The 18,876-nt window shown below is 47.8% G+C and overlaps 2 gene segments (V, D, J or C); both read right to left on the reverse strand.

Annotated features, from left to right (window-relative positions):
* Window positions 1-7,129: 7,129 nt before the first annotated feature.
* LOC122232722 lies at window positions 7,130-13,381 on the reverse strand. The segment is given in 2 exon segments: window positions 7,130-7,503; window positions 13,278-13,381. Coding segments are annotated over 2 exon segments (420 nt in total).
* Window positions 13,382-16,406: 3,025 nt separating this feature from the next.
* Window positions 16,407-16,993, reverse strand: LOC107181091. The segment is given in 2 exon segments: window positions 16,407-16,819; window positions 16,937-16,993. Coding segments are annotated over 2 exon segments (459 nt in total).
* Window positions 16,994-18,876: the final 1,883 nt, after the last annotated feature.

Here is an 18,876-nt window from a genome sequence, read left to right on the forward strand (position 1 = left end):
AAATAGGTTTTAAGCTGTGCAGGAAGTGGAAGGGAATTAAACCTACCTGAGAGAGTGAGGGAGATGTTTTCATCTGTCTTTCTTTTTTAATTTTTTAAAAGTTTATATATATTTGAGAGAGAGAAAGACAGAACCCAAGTGGGGGAAGGGCAGAGAGAGAGGAAGACAGAATGCGAAGCAGGCTGGAGGCTCCGAGGTGTCAGCAGAGAGCCCGACATGGCATTTGAACTCGGTAGCCATAAGATCATGACCTGAACCCAAGTCAGATATTTAACTGACGGAGCCACCCAGGGGCCCCTCAGCTGTCATTTAATACTTTGGCTTTTATCACGACTGATTTATTTCTACTTCTACTTTGGTGACAAAGAGACAAGGAAGGAAGCCTGCTGAGACAGATACCATTCCCTCTTGTCTGATATGAGGGTGGGTGAGAGGATACTTATGACATGGAAAAAATGGCATTTTCTCTCGCCCTTCTCCTGCTGGGTTCTTCACTTCCTTAGACTCCCTGTCCCTCCTCACTTTCTTAAAATCCTGAGTCATCATTTTCATGATCACAATCCATCCCACATACCCCTCCCCTCAAGGTTTAATCCCACCCGCCTCACTAACCACCCACCCCATCAAATCCAAATACTGCTCCCTCTGCAGCTGAGCCCCCAGCTGCCTGGCTGCAGGTGCACATGGCCATGATGACTGACCCTGCTGCTCTTTGGGGCATCCCAAGTCAGACACCCTGTGATCCTTCATTTCTCACATTCCTGTCTGTCATCCATTGTTAGGGCTGTCCGTATCTACAGTGCACAGTCAGCCTTCCTCAGTCTCCTTGAAGTGAGAAAATATCTTCCATCCAGAATCCACACTGGAAAGTAGAAGCTAGAAGATAAGTTTCATGGCATCACCCACTAATTGTTAACAGGCTCATGTTTTGTTTTCTTATCGACGACAAAAGATGATATTCACTGTGGGGGATGAGCTTAGGAGTCCCCTGGGCTTACACCAACGGGTTCATACGACATAAAGAAACACAAAGCCACAGGATGCTCACAACTGAATTTGGGCAAACCAGATTGGCACCCCAAGACTAGGGGGATGTAAAGGCACCCCCGAATAGAAAGGGGTGCAGAACCCCCACAGTAGAGAGGAAGGGGAAAAGGCCTAAAATAAGATCAGGCACAAAGGCTCCCCATACAAAGGTATATGAGGTAAGCAAGATTAGGCGTTCAGGGCAGAAGCACTCTCCAACTTAGTACTATAGCAGAAAAACTGCTTTCACTGGAGGAAAGGACCAAGTTAGGTAAAGAGGTAAATTGAGTTACAGACCTCTACACTGCAGGCAAAGCAGCCCAGAGCAAAGATGGTTAACAAAAGAAAAGGTGCCTTGTTAACGCTGAGGTTGTTCCCCCTGTCTGCCTTAGCCCCTAGGCTGGCTCCTTGCTGACAGCAGACAGGCGGACTTGGGAATTGAAATCACAAACCAGGAGATCATGACTTGAGCTGAGGTCAGACATTTAACTGACTAAGCCGCCCAGGGCCGCCTGTTAGCACAATGTTTTTAAACTAAATACCCTGAGCCATCTGAAAGCAGAACTGAAGGGGTCCCCAGGTGGGAAAAAAATCTCTGTATACAAAGAGGAGACAGCTTTCCTGCCCCAAGAGCACTCATTTGAGGCCCCCAGCTATTTTCTGTGGTCTGTGCCCTGCAGGTTCTACTTGCCCAGCACCCATACTGAGCACTTTCCTGGGAGGAAAAGAAAACAGAAATGCAACAAGGTCAGGAGTTCAGGGTTGAGGGGACCAAAGGGGATGCCAACCTACCAGTCTCCACCAGGCCAGGAAATAGCCTGAGTGCTTCAGAGACAATGACCAGAGGAAAAGTCCCAGTGCAGGAACAAAAGTAAACTTTGACCTAAAGCACATGCTTGAGTTGTTTTTGCAGGATTGAAAACTTGCCCCACAGGTTAATGAGGTTAAAACAGTCACCAGCGGGACCCCCGCTGACAACCCTTCTTTTTCACAGGAATGTTCCTGTATTTCAGAGGCAAACAGCAGAAAGGGCCTGGGAGCCTAGACCAGTTTTATCTCCTGCAACAGCTCCACGAGTGCAGATGGACCAGGGAGTGTCCTCCAGAGACCTCTGCCTCTTTATAACTTTAAGTCTCTGCCCTAGGAGGAGGACAAGCTTCATTAACCTACCACATGATGGGGACACAGCTCCTATTCTCCATATTCCTGCACAACCTCAGGCCCACTCTTGCATAAGATGACAAAACTCCCTTTTCTGGGTATCCATCTTAACCCCGAACGAAAGGAACCCACTCGCCTCCACTCAGGGAGTCACAGCTTTGATAATTCTTGTCCCTGATCCCCTTATCTGTGGCAAATAAAGTTTCCTTTGTGTGACAGCATCTGCTGAAGCCTCTGCCTGTACCTCACCAAGGAGTGAACTCAAAGTAGCTCCAACACTTCTAAGTAATATATTTCATCCATTAACTTGGAAACCTGCCTTCTTCTCTCTACTCTCTACCTGTGGTTTTAGTGACATTTAAGTCTATTAATAAGAAATTTCAGAGAAATATTAAGTAACAGTTTTCTTAAAATTATCTTTGTCTGCTCATTTTCACCCTTTAGATCAAAGTAAGTTAGAAAAAAATGAAATAATTTTAAAGGTATCAGTTGTTAAGAATCCCTGGTGGCCTCGCGCCTGGGCTCACACCAATCATGAGTGTCAGTGGAAAGAGAAGTCAGTTCCCGAAAAGGCTGGGGTGACAGAAGGGAAAGCTAGCCATGGGTCTGAACCACCATCACTCGAAAAAGCCCCTGAGAGTGAAGACACAGGACAGCAAGTGGAGAGACCCAAGCCCTGACCACAGGACGGGCATCCAGGGCGAGCAATAGTGAAACGGGAGGTCTCAGATGCAGTGCTGTGGGCAGATGGGAGAGAAAGCCAAGTCAGGAGGGACGCTCTGGAAACATCTCACTAAGGAAAAAGAGGGGGAGTAGACATGTAGAGTCTGCTGGGCATGAGGGAATGGGAAAAAGAGAAAGGCCACAGAGCCCACGTGCCCACCACAAGGAAAGGAAAAATGTATGAGACAAAAACCTGAAAAATGGACCGTAACACATAATACTATTTTTCATAATTATAAACAACACCGGCTAAATTATTGAACAAAATTTCAGCATGCAGAAATCTACAAAATAAAAAATGACAATGGGGGACAATATTCATCGGAAAATAAACTTTTAAAAAAGAATCTGTCATTACACACCATCATGGAAAATAATTCTGTTATTTCGACAGCCTCTATTAAAATTGCAGCCATCTAGATAGAGCCGCGTGTCCTCGGCACAAGATGAACACGTCTCTAGAGGAAACGATGAAACGTTCCCTGTATTTAAATATGGTGCCCTTGATGTTCCTCCAACAATGCACACGCTGATGCCATGAAAGGTGCGCTTCCGGGGGCACGTGGTCTGTGATTCGGCACCTGTGAAATGTGCACAACAGGAAAATCACTGCAGACAGAAAGGAATTTTTGGCTCCAAAGGGCTGATGCAGGGGGGCCATGGACTCACTGCTCAGGGGTCAGGGTTTGTTCTGTAGGTGATGGAAATGTTGTCAATTTGATCCTGATGATGTTCGCCAAACTCAGGAAACATACTACAGACCACTGAATCGTACCATTTAAATGACTGCACTTTATGCCTGTAAATGATCTTAAGAGATTTGTCTTATTTTTAGAAGAAAACAACATGAGGTGAAGCTACTGTCACTGACTCTTCATAGTTGTTCTGTGCTCAGAGAGTCAGACCCTCAGACCCTCCGGGGTGTCCACAGTCTCCCTGTTTATTTGTCACTGGCATTGACCATGGGAAACAGGGGCACGTTGCTGTATCATTTGCCCACGGGCTTAGAGCACTGTGTCAGTAATGACCAGCCTCGTCCTCAGGCTGCAGGCCCGAGATGATCAGAGAGGCCCTGTTCTCGAGAACCCAGCTGGGATCCCAGAAGGCCCAGTGCTTCTGAGCATTTCAGATTTGGGGACACGGTGGGGAATCTGTGGGTACCAGCCCACATAATACGACCCAGCATTTTTGCTGATTCCAGTGCAGGTGAGGGTGACCTTCTAGCCCACAGACCCTGATGAAGAGGCTTCCTGTGTCAATACAGACAGTGTCCAGGACCCAGCAACACAGCAGTGGAGACACAGGTCAGTGTCAGGTTATTACTCACAGTGTGTTCTCAAAATGGAGGAAACAAGCAACTTAGGGGTCCCCCGAAAGCAATTCTTCCGCTTTCCACAGCCAGTAACCTGAGCAGAGAGCAAGGAAGGTGAGGAGGGGAGGGGTCCAGGCCAGGGTGGAGATACCCCAGGCTGTGGTCCTGAGCCCTCAAGGGAGAGACCTGCACAAAGCCTCTCTTATCCTCTCCCTTCCTGGAAGAGAGAGGAAGCCTTCATGCAAATCTCTCCCTCCCCTGGGACTGAATGTGGTGACAGCTGAGTGTGGGGTGGGTGGGACTAGGGAAACTCCTCTAGGCACAATTTTGTAGAGGGCACAAGGCAGGGCTCCAGGCCTGGGTTCTCAGCTGGGATCTCTCCCCACACAGACACCACTCAGGCACAGGCCTACAGCGCCCCCTGCTGTCTCAGTGTCCAGCTGCACCCATGACTGGAAGGGACATCCTGGAGCTGCGAGAGAGAGACCAGGGCAGTAAGGACTTCAGTCAGCCTGGCATACTGTCCACCCCCACACAGGGGCCAGATCTTCTCCTCCTTCAGGACTTCTTCCTGTGCTGCAGGTGCCACCACACCTCAGTCCTTGCTGCAGACACGGGGCCTCCTCAGTATGAATCACCCTGGGCTCCTCCCACTACTTAGAGACTTGTGTTGTTGGGGCCAAGACTCATTGACAGCTCGGGGATGATGTTTCCGCCCACTGAGCACAAGAGCAGAGAGCATTCACTCCCCTCCACAGCCTCTTTTGGGAGCCCTGAGGGGACACCCCAGTTTTCTCATCTCATTTCCCATTCTGGCAGGCCAGTCCCCATTACCCTCTGCACTGACCTCGATGAGGTAGATCAATGACGGTGCATGGCTATAGATCACGTGAGTATATTTTGTCTATCATCTATGAAACTTTGCATTTTCTACATTACCTATAATTGGTATGGTATTGGCCCCAAAAGAGACACATATATCAATGCTACAGATTCAAAAGGCCAGAAATAGGGTGGCTCAGTCGGTTGAGTGTCAGAATCTTGATTTCAGTTCAGGTCATGACCTCAACTTCTATAATTGAGCCCTGAGCCGGCTTCTGAGCCTGCTTGGGATTCTCTCTCCCTCTCTCTCTGCTCCTTCCTCTCTCTCTCTCTCTCTCTCTCTCTCTCTCTCTCTCTTAAAATAAATAAATAAACCTAAAAATACCCAAATAATATAAATAAAAAGACCAGAAATAAGTGCAAGTTCCTCTTGACAAGCACAGAGAATGTAGACTGAAAATGAGGCCTTTCCTCAGTCTCTGGAGGAGAGCACACATGGATTTTGCAGGGAATTCAGACAAGAATAAGCATGAATCATATAGCAGATGCCTCATAGGAGGACCTCAGTTCTCACGGATGTTCCCTGACACACTTTGGGAAAGAAAGCTGGAGTTTCTGGATCCCCTGCAGCGGGCACACGGATCCCCATGCCATGGGCTGCAGCGTGCACCCACGTGGTCATTCCGGGGTAAAAAGCACAGCCTAACGAACGATCCCACCTGGGTCAGGCCACATCCACAAAGAGCCCCCATGGGAGCTGCCCTCTGCCCTCTGCTGCTTCCTGCATTGGCATGAGCTCCTGGGGCCCTGGCTTCTCTGTACACCCAGCTGACCCATTCCCTTCCTGGGTGCACAGTTACTGTTTGGGATGATAAAAAGCTTTGAGAAATGGAGAGTCGTGATGGTCACCCAACATGGCGAATATATTTCATATCTCTGAATTGCACAAGAAAGTGATGAAAAGAGTAAATTTCCTGTTGTGTGTATTTTCATAATTAAAAATTACTAGATGAAAATCCAACTTATGTTAAGGAAGTTGCACTCACACCAATCTCTTTCCCATCTTTATATGTGTTACCCTATTCTAACTCATCCTCATCACTAAAAATTGACAGTGATTTTATTATCTTTTTCCTGTAGGTTCCACATGTAAATGAGATAAAAAAGCATTTGCCTTTCTGTGTAGGCCTTATTTCTCTCAGGGTCATGTCCTGCAGGTTCGTCCATGTTGTCGCAAATGACAAGACGTTCTCCTGGAAAGGCTCAGGGGATCGACTTCCTTTATGCAACATGGTGCCCCGCAGCCCCTCTACTGCATGGATCATGGACAACCCCGATGCGGCAGGAGAGGAGAGGAAGACACAGTCCATTCTTCTGGGCTGCAGAAACCAGCCACATGCTGCCCATGGGCCCTGATGGTGTCAGCTGTAGGGAAGTCACGTCGGTGAAATCTCCCAAGCAGACTAAAAATTTTGCTGCACTGGTGGCACTCCCACCTGTCCCTCACAAGCCCCACTGAGAAGTTTGCTGACTGGCACACACAGTTTCTCCCAGGGGCAGTCACACTCTCCCGACATCACAAATGAAGGGCAGGTACCCAGCCAGTGGGCCAGGCCAGCTCTGCCCCTGTGATTCTTAGTGTCTCCTGGCTGGGACACAGAGCTACTCAGTCAGCCCTGAGCACAGGAGCCTGGAGGGAAGGGAGAGCCTCTGCTCTCACCCCTGGAGGAACACAGGCCATGCTGTGGAGGACTGTCTGCCTCAGGCACGGTCTGTAGACTCTGACCAGAAACCTAAGGCAAGTTGATGGACCCTTGTGAAGAGAAAAAAAGCCAAATCCACAGGCTCTAATTTTTACGTGTGAACCACTAGGCGAAATTTCTGCATCATTATAACTTTTCTGTTGTCTTTGGTTTGCTTTATTGTTGTTGTCATTTTTCTTTTCTTTTTTTCTTTTATTCGTAGAGTTCATACAGGTTTGATAGGAAATTGGGAAGAAGGACATTCAGATCCAGTAGCTACACCCAAGTATAGTAACTGTGCATTCAATTTACATTAGACTTCAGAGATTCAGACTACAGTGGTCTAAGCAGGCTGGGTATTTGTCCCACTTCCCCATGTGTCTGTGTCACTGTGACCAGCACTACTAGGCCAGATTGCACAGTAATAGTCAGCCTCGACCTCAGGTTGCAGCCCAGAGATGAGCAAAAGCCCTGCATTGGCCGAGGCATCTTTGGACCCAGAGAAGTGGCTGGGGACCCCGGGGCCCTGGTGCTTATCTGAGTCTGAGTAGTAGTACAGGAGATACCGGGGAGGGCTCCCTGCCATCTTCTGGAACCAGTATATGTTATAGCTTCCAACATTGATGTCGCTGCTCAGAGTGCAGGTGAGTCTGGCTGTTGTTCCCAGAGATGCAGAGAGGGAGGCTGGCTGAGTCACGACAGGCTGGGACAGGGAACCTGCAAACACAGACATAGCAGAGGGAAGAGAAGGAACAGCGCACATGGAATTAGGGAGCTGAGCCACAGGGGTTTCATTCTGGCTGCAGGCCCACCCTGGGACACTGGGTCCTCTCCCTACCTGTTCAGTGGCAGAGGAGCACGACGAGGACGGGGATCCAGGCCATGGTGACACACGCCCTTCCTAGACCACAGAGCCGGGACTGGGCTGCCCTGGGCCTCTCTTATCCCCAGTCCACAGAGCTCAAAAGGAGGGGCTGCTCATGCAAATGGGACCCACCTCTCCTGCTCGCTCCTGTGCACTTAGAGGTCTGCAGCCCGTTGACAGGAAGACTATGTGATGCACTAGTTTCCCCCTGGGTGGGCATGGAAGAAGCAGCTGTTGGGACCACACACAGGCCCAGGTTCAGGGACTCCTCTAGGAACAGAGAAGATACGTGCACTGTCCCCACTGGAAACAAGGGGTCCAGCCCTGGGGCTTTCTACTCTGGAGGGCTACTCAGCAGGGAGCCCCCATCCTGCAGAAAGCCCCAAACCTTGTCACCGTGCCCCCTGCTGCGGACTGGGTGACCCTCTCCTTTCCCAGTGCAGGCTTCCCTGGTGCCTGTGTTTCCACCACCTGAGAGTAACCCTCCAGGGAAAGAGAAAGGTCCTTCTGTACATCTACATGGATGGGGTGGGGTCTATGGGGTCTAATGAGAGGGACACATGCAGTCCTAACTCAGTACAACCTGTGAACCACTATGGAGCTGAGGACAAGACCCACAAAAGAGGGAATAGAAACCATCTGTCCCAATGGTACAGCTCAGATGATGCATGCTGGCTCTGGGTGCCGGATGTGGACAGGAGCTCACCTAGGGGACACACACTCACGCAGGAGGACATGTAATGTGGGCATGCCGGGTCCCTCCAGAGCAGGGGAGACAAGACACAGCAAACCCTGACGAGGGTGCTACAGGTGTGGGGACAGAGCAGGGCTGGGCATCCAGCAGGGACCACTGCAAGGCCATCTTGCGACCTCACCTCCGTGTTCTGGGAGACTTGCAATCCTGTCTGTGCAAATCATCAAGAGCACCTGCTAGACAAAAGGAGAAGGAACCTGCCAGCTGAGGGATTGGGGGAGCACCAGTGCCGTCTGGTAGACACAGGATGCACAGTGACCCAGGGCCTGGAGCTGGGGCCTGGGTCCCTGCCCCTCATCCCCCCTGCTCACTGCTGCAGACTCTTCACAGTGGATTCTGACACTAACACATATGCATGGAAGTTTCATCCATGTGTTTTGTGGCCTGATAACTCATTTCTCTCTCCTGCATCCTATTCCATGTGTGGACATACAGATATTGTTTATCCATTCTAAAGGGTGCGTTGGTCACTTTCGAGTCTTGGCAATCATAAATAAGACAGCAACAAACATTTAGGTGCATATTCTAGTTGCACACAAGAACCTCATATAGAGTAATCCATAGGACTGTTCTTTTTGCATTATATCCTTAAGGCTTTGTTTGCCGTGGAAGACACTGCCAAGGAATCTTCCCAAGTGATGGGGCTTTTCGCACTCCCACCAGCAGTGAATGAGAGTTCCTGCTGCCCCACATCCTCGGTAGTATTGGTGCTGGCACTGTATTGAACTTTAGCCATGGTCACGGGAGGCCTCTGGTACGTCCTTGTTCAATTTGTAATACCACAATGACATATGAAGTTGGAAATCACTTTGCATGTGTTATAGTCATTTTGTCTATCTTCCTTGTTAAGGGATCTGTTCAGATCTGCTCATTGGGAAGGCACTGCCCAGCACCAGGGAATTCAGGAGATCAGCAGAGCTCTATCACAGGAAAAGGGGAGAAAGTGAGTGTGGAGTCTGACACAGGACTCGATCCCAAAACCCTGGGATCATGACCTGAGCTGAAATCAAAGAGTTGGACGCTCAACCAACTGAGCCACCCAGGTGACCCTCAACACTTTATTTTGAAGTAACCTCTGTACCTAAAGTGGGGCTTGAACTCACGAACCCAAGGTCAACAGTTGCATGCTCTAACCACTGAGATAGCCAGGCTCTCCTTCACTGAGTCATTTGTAACTCTGAACAAGCTAGTTTGCCTTTGAAAATATGAACACAGGGTGAATAAGGATCACTCTGAAGATATAACTGAAGGAAGGGATATGGCACTCTCAGATCATCTTATTCCCAGACAACAAATAATTTTTTGGATGATCTGACAACAAAAGTCACTCCTGGAACCTCTTGACAGGGGATGCCACCAGGTCTAGAGAGTGGAGGGAGATTTTCTCTCACTTCCCTATGGATCTAAAGCACTGTGTAAGCATTGGTACTATCTTGGCATATAGAACACTAAGAGTCACTTCCTTGCACACGAGATTCCAGAGACATCAGAACATATGCATTGGTCAAAACATCTTTGGATCCAGAAAACGACAGGGCACTGGGATCTCTGGTGTGGTATTTGACCCTGCCTTGAATCGCAGGAGATACCGCCGAGGGTTCCATGGCTTCTACTGGCACCGTTATGCATATTTCTTAAAACAACAATGATGTCACTTCTCAGGGTGAAAATGAGTCTATTTGATTCTTCAGAGATGCGGAGAAGGAGGGAATCTGAGTCTGCACAAGCTGGCAGAAAGAACTTGCAAACACAGACACTCATGGGTGATGGGGCAGGGATGGAGGTGAAGCTGCTTGGAGGTCTGATCCATAGGTGTCGACATAGGCTCAGAGGCTGCTTTGGGTCACCGAGGACCGTCCTTACCTGTGTGGTAAGAAGAGAACACAAGGAGAAGAGGTTACACCATGGTGGTCACAGTCCTCCTGAGAACCCATGGCTAGAGCTAGGCTGTCCCAGGCATTTCTTATCTCCTTCAGTGGCCTCTGGGAGATGCGGTTGTACTTAGGGTTGCATTTTCTTTCTTGATAGTATCTTTGGGTGTACAAAAATAGGAACTTTTGAGAAGCCCAATTGATGATCATCCCCCCCTTTTTTGGGTGTTTCTTATGATACCCTATGTGAAGAATCCCTTGCCAAGCTCAAAAATCATGGGGATTTTCTTCTTGTTTTCTCCTAAGATCTTTATAGTTTTAGCTCTAAAATTTAGATCTTTGATCCATTTTACATCCATTTTTGTTTATAGTGTGTGGTAAGAGTCTAACTTCATACTTTTGTGTGTGAATATCTAGTTGGTCCAGCACCTTTGGTTGGAGAGAACTTTTTTTTTCAGAGTACATTCTCTGAGCATCCTTTTGAAAATCAATTGACCATAGATGAATGATTTCTTTCTGGCCTCTGAGATATGTTTTACTTATCCCTATGTCTATCCTTAGGCGGGTACCACATTCATGTTGACTATAGCTTCATAAGTGAGTTTTAGTGAGTTTTGAAATCTAAGAAAAAAAATTTTTAATGTTTATATATTTTTGAGAGAGAGAGAGATGGACACAGAGTGCGAGCAGGGAAGGAGCGGAGAGACAGGGACACATAGAATCTGAAGCAGGCTCCAGGCTCCGAGCTTTCAGCACAGAGCCCAATGTGGGGCTCGAACTCATGTGAGAACATGACCTGAGCAGAAGTTGGATGCCAAACCAACTGAGCCACGCAGGTGCCCCAGTGAGTTTTCAAATCTAGAATTGTCAGTCCTGAAAATGTGTTCTTCTTCAGGATTTTTTGCATGTTCTGAGTCCCTGCAATTCCACAGAAATTTTAAGATCATTTTTTCTTAGAGTGCAAAATAGGCATGTGGGCATTTGATAGGGATTGCATTTAATCTACTAATTGCTACGGAGAGTATAGCTTCCTAACAATTGTAGTTCTTTATGTTTTGTAAGATAAATAAGATAAAATAGTAAAAAATTTAAGTATGAACCATCTGTTTATCTACTTTTGTCTTAGTACAGAAAAACTATAAAGATAAATGTGGGTCCATTAGTAAACTTGGGTTGTTATTTATTTAAATATTTTATTATGTTTCTAGAAATTGTGAAAGGCAGTCATAAATTTGCTAATCTAAAGAATACTGGCATAGCAAACAGTTCACAGTTGCTTCCTATTTAATTTTCACTAGAAAACTAAGGTCTCTAGAGTTAGGAATTCTAATAAATATAACTTAGGCTACTAAAAACAATAAGGAAAACAGCTATGTGCTCCAGGAAAGTAAGACGTGTGTTTTTTGAGGGGGAAAAGTATGAAGAAAGGGAATACATTTTGTGTTGAAGGAAAAGAAAAATAATATTGTCCTAACATGAGTCCGGTTATTCAAAGAATCCTTAGATCAAGATCTAAATGTATAAGAGAAAGCTGTAGTAGGATTTTGGAAAAGAAACCTGGAAAGGAATTTTAAGTGTGGTCAGTACTGGTTAAATTTTAAAGATATTCAGTAAATAAATGAGGTTTCATATCAAAATACATGCATGAAAAATCAAAATTGTGTTTTCTCTGGGTTAAAAGGTCAAAATTCTCTTGAACTATTGGTCTGCTCTTATTAAAAATGGAAACAAAAGGTTTATTCACTTTTAACCTTATCTGCCTAGAATACAAGCACTCTGTTTTACCAAAATACTTCCTATGTTTATCAGAAATGTCATTCATTGAAAACAAATTGTTTATAATATTTCAGAAGTCTTACATGTTGCTTATAACTAGGTAACTTTCTCTACTTGCCTTTAAAATGTGTTTGTGTTGTGTGTCACAGGAATAAACACATTTTCTTGTCAATTGCATCGTAATGAACTCTACTCACGTCTTTGGCCATGACTACTTTTAAGGCTTCTCATGTACAGTGATCATGTTACTCCCATGCTCCTGCAATGTGTTTCATCATCAAGGATATTCATGGAGAGGACTTTTGACAACCTTCCTTTACAACATGTTTAGCTTCTGTGTCTTCTCTCTTCTCCCAGACACTGTCGACTCCCTGAACATGGGGACCCTTCCTGTCACGTCCACAGGGACCCACATCCCTAGAGTCATTTGTGGCACACACTAGGTGTTCAGGAAGTGCTATGGATGCACATTATCTGGGAAGCACTGTATCAACACTCAGACATACCTGGACTCTTTGTTCCTGGCTCTGTCCTGACCTGTCACGGACTCTGTCCCCAGGACAGCTGGCCCCTGATGCCCGGGAATTTCTCCTCGGTAGGAGAATCTCCTACAATGTCTTCCAACCGGGGACAGGCTTGGGGGCCTGAAGTTAATAGAATATGGATTATTTGCTAACCCAAGTTCCTTGACATTGTTCTCACACTACAGTTTACCCCAAACGAAGGAAGCAGCTGACTTGGCCAAAGGGAGGAGGCTGCAAGAGGACCCCCGTTGCTGGGGAAACAGCAGATTTTTGTCTCACTTCCCCAAAGGACTGGGCACTGCATAAGCAATGAGTTTCTTGTCCCACGGTGAGCCGTGATCATCAGCCTCGTTATCCGCCTGGAGCCCAGGGATGGTCAAGGAGCCTGTGTTGCCAGACTTGGAGCCAGAAAACTGGTCTGGGACCCCCGAAGGCCAAGTGTTCTCATGGAGAATGGCTTTAGGGGTCATTCCTGGGAACTGTTGGTACCAAAACACACAATAACCGGCCCCAGTGTTGGCTGGGCTTCCAGTGCAGGAAATGGTGAGCGTCTGGCCCAGGGACCCAGACACTGAAGATGGCTGAGACAGCACAGACTGGGCCAAGGACTCTGGAAGAAGAAAAGACAGAGAGGATGAGGCTGGGGTCTAGAGACAAGAGGAGGAAACAGGGCCCCTTCCCCTGTCTCTGCATCCAGTCACCTGTGCAGTGAGCAAGTACGATGAGGAAGAGAGAGACCCAGGCCATGGTGGAGGCCCGTTCCTCATGACTGCTCCTGCCCTCTGTGACCCCACAGCTGAGCAGACCTTCCCTAACCCCTCCTTCCCCTCTTCATCCTCTGAGAGAGGGAGGACCCATCCATGCATGAGACCCCCAGCTCTCTGACCCTTCACAGGCCCCGGTTGGTCCCTCATCCTGAGGAGGTCAGGGGTGGGCAGAGCAGGGGCTGTGTGGGGCCAGGGGGTGGGGAGGTCCCAGATGGGAGCCCTGAGCAGAAGGCAAAGGCAGTGCCAGGTGGCAGATTCAAGTCTCAATAACCCTGACCCCTCAGAACCAGGCCCTGAGTGACCCCTAGTGTCCAGTCACAGACACACCATTGTGTGACATGGTGACCAGAGCCCATCAGAGAGACAGCTCCAGCCTCCCCACTGCTCCCTTGCTCGTTCATGGTCAAGACTGAGCTGGTATCTCTGGGATACACTCCTTTGAGATCATGGTCAAGTTCAGAACAGTGACAGGTCTCCATGGACAGGTGTTCCCTTCTGTCCAGGAGGCTGGCCGTTCCTCTTATGGGATTCCTCCCTGGTTTCCGGAACTCCCCTTCCACTCGTGTTCACACAGCCCTGAGGACTTGGGGAGCACTCCTTTCCGGGTTGTGTAGAAGCTCTCGTGTCTGTTCCTAGAAGGGTTAAGCCCTAAAAGCCTCAGTCATCTGTCACTATTTCCACCAGTTTAGAAAACAGTCCTCCTCACGCTGTGGGCACGGAATCCCTCCTATTATCTGTTCTGTAAACACATAGACCCAACTCTGCAAGAGCCCTGCCAAGTGAGGCTGTGTGTGGCATTGACCTCAGAGCACAAAGGGCAAACCTGCAGGGAGTTCTGGGAGGGAAGGAGTGACAGCTGCAGGTGTTCTGACAGGGACCTCCTTGCAGACTTCATGTGTTAATCACCTATTAGACAGCAGTTACCTTAAAATGAATGTGTGTCATTTTTTCCAAAAACTCAGCTCCGAAAGAGTGATTTAAACTCAGTGACAGTTTCAATGGGAAGGTACAGGTTCAATTGCGAGTGTGTTTCCCCGGACCCATGTTTATTGCAGACAGAATATGATTTAAAATAGTGGTTGCCAAATGCATGAAAACATAACGGAAAATACGTGACATTTAGTTCTTGGTTGAATAGGGGCCAATTCCTTGCTTAAATCACTTGATTCATTATTGTTATTACTATTATTATTTTAATAACAATTCTGCATATTAGGGCTGGTCTAACAGGTAAAGTAGGAAAGCCCAACATGGTTCCTGGGGAAACATCATGAGGAGCCTGTTCCAGTGAACTTCACACTGATCTCTCTGGTGGAATGGTCAAACACAGAGTTTGCTGCATGGAACCATAAGGGGTCAGACTCCTCTCAGGGTGGGTAAAGCAATAGTCACTGTGTCTTGTCTTCACCGTGTTCAGGATAGAAAAATTGCTCATTCAGCCGCTGCTGATTAGAGGAATAATTTTCCACTATCTAAGGCCAATTTGACCCAGAAAATTCTTTCAAAGATCCCATACTGACTCCAGCTGAGGTGGAGATAAGGGGCACTGTGTGTCTGAGGTCACAGGCCCTGTAGCCCTGAGACAGACGTTTCAGCAGAGGCCTATCCTGGCTGGAGGTGTCTCTGGAGTGTCTGAGGGTGACAGTCCAGCCCTGAGAGGATGCAGAGTGTGCCTCGTGTTCCCGTGGGCCTTGAGCTCCAAGGGAGCAACACTGAGGCCGCTGTCCCAGAATCAATGCACTGATCAGCTTCAGGCGCTACCTGGAACCCAGACATGGTTGGGGGCTCAGCCGCCCATGGGGACAGAGACTCACCCAGGGATCCCTGCGCATCAGCCTCATCCCAAGAGAGCAGGTGTTCAAAGCAAGTCCTGCCCTGGTGTTAGGACTCCTGTGACACTTGCTGTCACTGGGCTTCCTGCTCATGTGGATTCTGTTTCCTGGATTGTGACACTGATGAAGGCTGGATGAGCACAGGTTGACAATGACTCCTGGGGAGACAGAGGAACCTGGAAAGTGTCAAGTCCAGGACACTATACACTAGCTCATGCTGGACAAAGCAGGAAAGAGTATCCAATGGGAAGAAGTGTCTTCCACAAATGGTGTGGAGTAAACTGGACAGCAACGTGCAGAAGAACGACTGCACCACTTTCTTATACCATATACAAAAATAAACTCAACATGGATGAAAGACCCACGTGTGAGACAGGGAACTGTTAAAATCCAAGAGAAGTGCGCAGAGAGCAAACTTTAACCTTGGCCATAGCAAATTCTTACCGGAACTGCAGGACACAAGGGCAGGCCTCCCCTCGATGAGCCACTGGGCATGAAGTTTTTTTATTTATTATTTTTTAAAAATGTTTGCGTGTTTACTTACTTTTGAGACAGAGAGCAACAGAGCATCGGTGGGGGAGGGGCAGAGAGAGAGGGAGACACAAAATCTGAAGCAGCTTCCAGGCTCCAAACTGTCAGCACAGAGCCCCACGCAGGGCTCCATCCCACGAACCATGAGACCATCACGCGAGCAGAAATTAGACGCTTAACAGACAGAGCCACCCAGGCGCCCTGGCATGACGGTCATTTTGAGTTAAAAAGCAGTCAATGCCCATACACTCAGGAAAAGCTCTTCATGTCTCTTCAACTGACTAAAAATTCAGTGGTAGCACCTGTTCCGGGAAGACAGCTGGCACCACAGACAACTGCCCTAGGATATGGATGGGGTGGGGCAGACGGGGCAAAGGGGTAGCAAGGCCTGTTTAGTCACAGTCCTCTGTGTCCCATCGCTTCCCAGGGGCCCTGCACATATTGTTTATGAAACGTCTACTCTACTCTTCTTCTTCTGTCTGTGAAGTGTATTTCTTTGCATTGAATAGTACACCCCTACCTCATCCATGTAATTCAGAAAAACATAGACCTCATTTTTGCCTGAGTGTCTTTTGAATTTCAAGATCTATGTTGATTCCCATATGTTCTCTATTAAATTTCTTGTGTGTCACTTCAACCTCTTCAAGGACAGGTCTCACCATAGAGGACTCTCCCCTACAGGAGCATCCACAGAAGCTTCTCAATAAAAGAGGCTCAGAGACAAGGTCTGTGGACCCAGGGGTTTTGGTCTCACTTCCTCGTTATCTGAGTCACTGTGAGTAAGGTAGCTGTTCCCACTGCCATAACCTGTAGCACAGTAATAGTCAGCCTCATCCTCAGGCTGTGGCCCAGAGATGAGCAGAAGCCCTGCATTGGCCGAGGCATCTTTGGTTCCAGAGAAGCGGCTTGGGACCCCAGGGCCCTGGTGCTTATCTGAGTCTGAGTAGTAGTACAGGAGATACCGGGGAGGGCTCCCTGGTTTCTGCTGGAACCAATTTATGTAGTAGCCTCCAACACTGAACCCGCTTCTCAGGGTGCAGGTGAGTCTGGCTGTTGTTCCCGGAGATGCAGACAGGGAGGGCGGCTGGGTCAGCACAGGCTGGGACAGGGAACCTGCAAACACAGACACTCGTCAGTGATGGAACCAGAAATGGGGGGAAAATGTCCCAAAAGGCTGAGCATGGGAAGTATCCTTTGAGGCCCCCCTGTGTCCCTGAGGCCAGTCCCTACCGGTGCAGTGAGACAGGAGTATGAGGACGAGAAGAGGCCAAGCCATGGTGACACAGACCCTGGTACCCACACTGGGCTGGGCTGCCCCAGGCCTCCTTTTCTCCTCCACCCTCTGCCACAGGAGGAGCTGTCCATGCAAATGAAGTCCATCTAGTGACTGCCCAGCCCCTCTCTGAACGCTGGTGCTTCAGCCCAGCTGACGGACACACCCTGGGGACGATGGAGGTTGGCTTCACCACTGGGGAGACCCCTGGGAGGAAGCACTGCATGCACAACGCACAGGTCCCTGCCCGGGGGAACTTGCCACACCAGAAGGGACACACATGCTGACTTCCCATCAGGGAGCCCAGAGCCCAGTCCCCAGGCCCAGGCTCTGAGCAGTTGTGAAGACACCACAGGGTACTCCCACAGCGCCCCCTCTTGGCTGACAGGCACATACCTCACTGTGTCCAACAGCCCTGAGAGCCCAGCTGGCTTCCTCAGCTCCTTTTGTTCACACATCCTTGAGCTGAATCATGGCCAACGTGATCCTATAATACTGCCCGTGATGACTGCAGTGTTTTGCACGCTCAGAAGGAGTCCTGGTCTCTGTGAGATGCAAACATTACCTCCCGTTAGTGGTAAGTTGTTGACATCTGGCAGAAGATACTGCAGACATCATATCCCTGCACTGGTGTGCGAGGTAGCATCTGTAAACCTTGGGAATGTTTTTCAGCTCCTATGCACTGTAACGATGGATGCCAACGAGTGTCCAATAAATTGGGTTTTGTTTTAATCTGTGATTTTTCCCTCATTTATTGGCTAAGTGATTTATCAAGGAAAGGGAAAACAATGAATTTATCTTTGATGAAGTCCAATGTATCAGTTTTTTTCTGGCTTGTGCTAATGAGGTCTTATCTAAACATGTTTATACAAACCCTAGAGCCTGACGACTTTTTCCATTTTTATGTTTTCAACTGTATACTTTACAGTATGTCAATAATCCTTTTAGTGAATTTTTTTATGAAGTCAGAGTTTTCGGTGAGATTCATTTCTCTCGATGGATATCCAGTGGTTCTGTGGACATTTGTTCAAAGGCCATCCTTCCTCCTCTGAAAGGCTTCTGCAACCTTGTCAATAAGGTTTTGTTATCCATAAGTATCCATAAGTATTTCTTATCCATGCTTTTGTGAGTTTGGTTCTGAATTTTCTGTTCTGTCACATTGGCCACTGTGTCTACCTTCCATCCATATCACTCTGTCTTGTTGCGATAGGAATTGAATTATACTTCTCTACAAGTTGGGAAGAATTGTCATCTTTACTATATTGACTCTTCTATTCCTTGAACACAACATATCCCTCCACGGTTTTAGATCCACTTTGATTACATTTCCCAGCATTGTCAAGATTTCAGCATCCATGACCTGTACATGTTTTGTTACATATTCACCCAAATATTTCATCATGGAGTGGTTTGAAGTGTGATTTTTACATTGTTTTTCACAAGGTTACTGCTTGTATATACGCAACTAAATGATCTTTCTATACTGATCTTGTGTTCCACCACCTTCCCGAAATTGCTTATTACCCTTTCTTTTTTTTTTTAAAGTTTTTTTTTAACGTTTATTTATTTTTGAGACAGAGAGAGACAGAGCATGAATGGGGGAGGGTCAGAGAGAGGGAGACACAGAATCTGAAACAGGCTCTGGGCTCTGAGCTGTCAGCACAGGGGCCCGATGCGGGGCTCGAACTCACAGACTGCGAGATCGTGACCTGAGCCGAAGTCAGCGCTCAACCGACTGAGCCACCCAGGCGCCCCTACACTTTCAATTCATATATTTACACACAATTCATAGCTCCCTTTGCATTTTTCCCCTATATCATCCTCTGGCCTGAAATCAGGGACAATTGCCTCTTGTTCTCCTTAGTCTGTATGCCTCTCATTGTTTGACTTGCCTTAT

The sequence above is a fragment of the Panthera tigris genome, chromosome D3 (assembly GCF_018350195.1).
Source record: "Panthera tigris isolate Pti1 chromosome D3, P.tigris_Pti1_mat1.1, whole genome shotgun sequence".
Classification (NCBI taxonomy): Eukaryota; Metazoa; Chordata; class Mammalia; order Carnivora; family Felidae; genus Panthera; species Panthera tigris.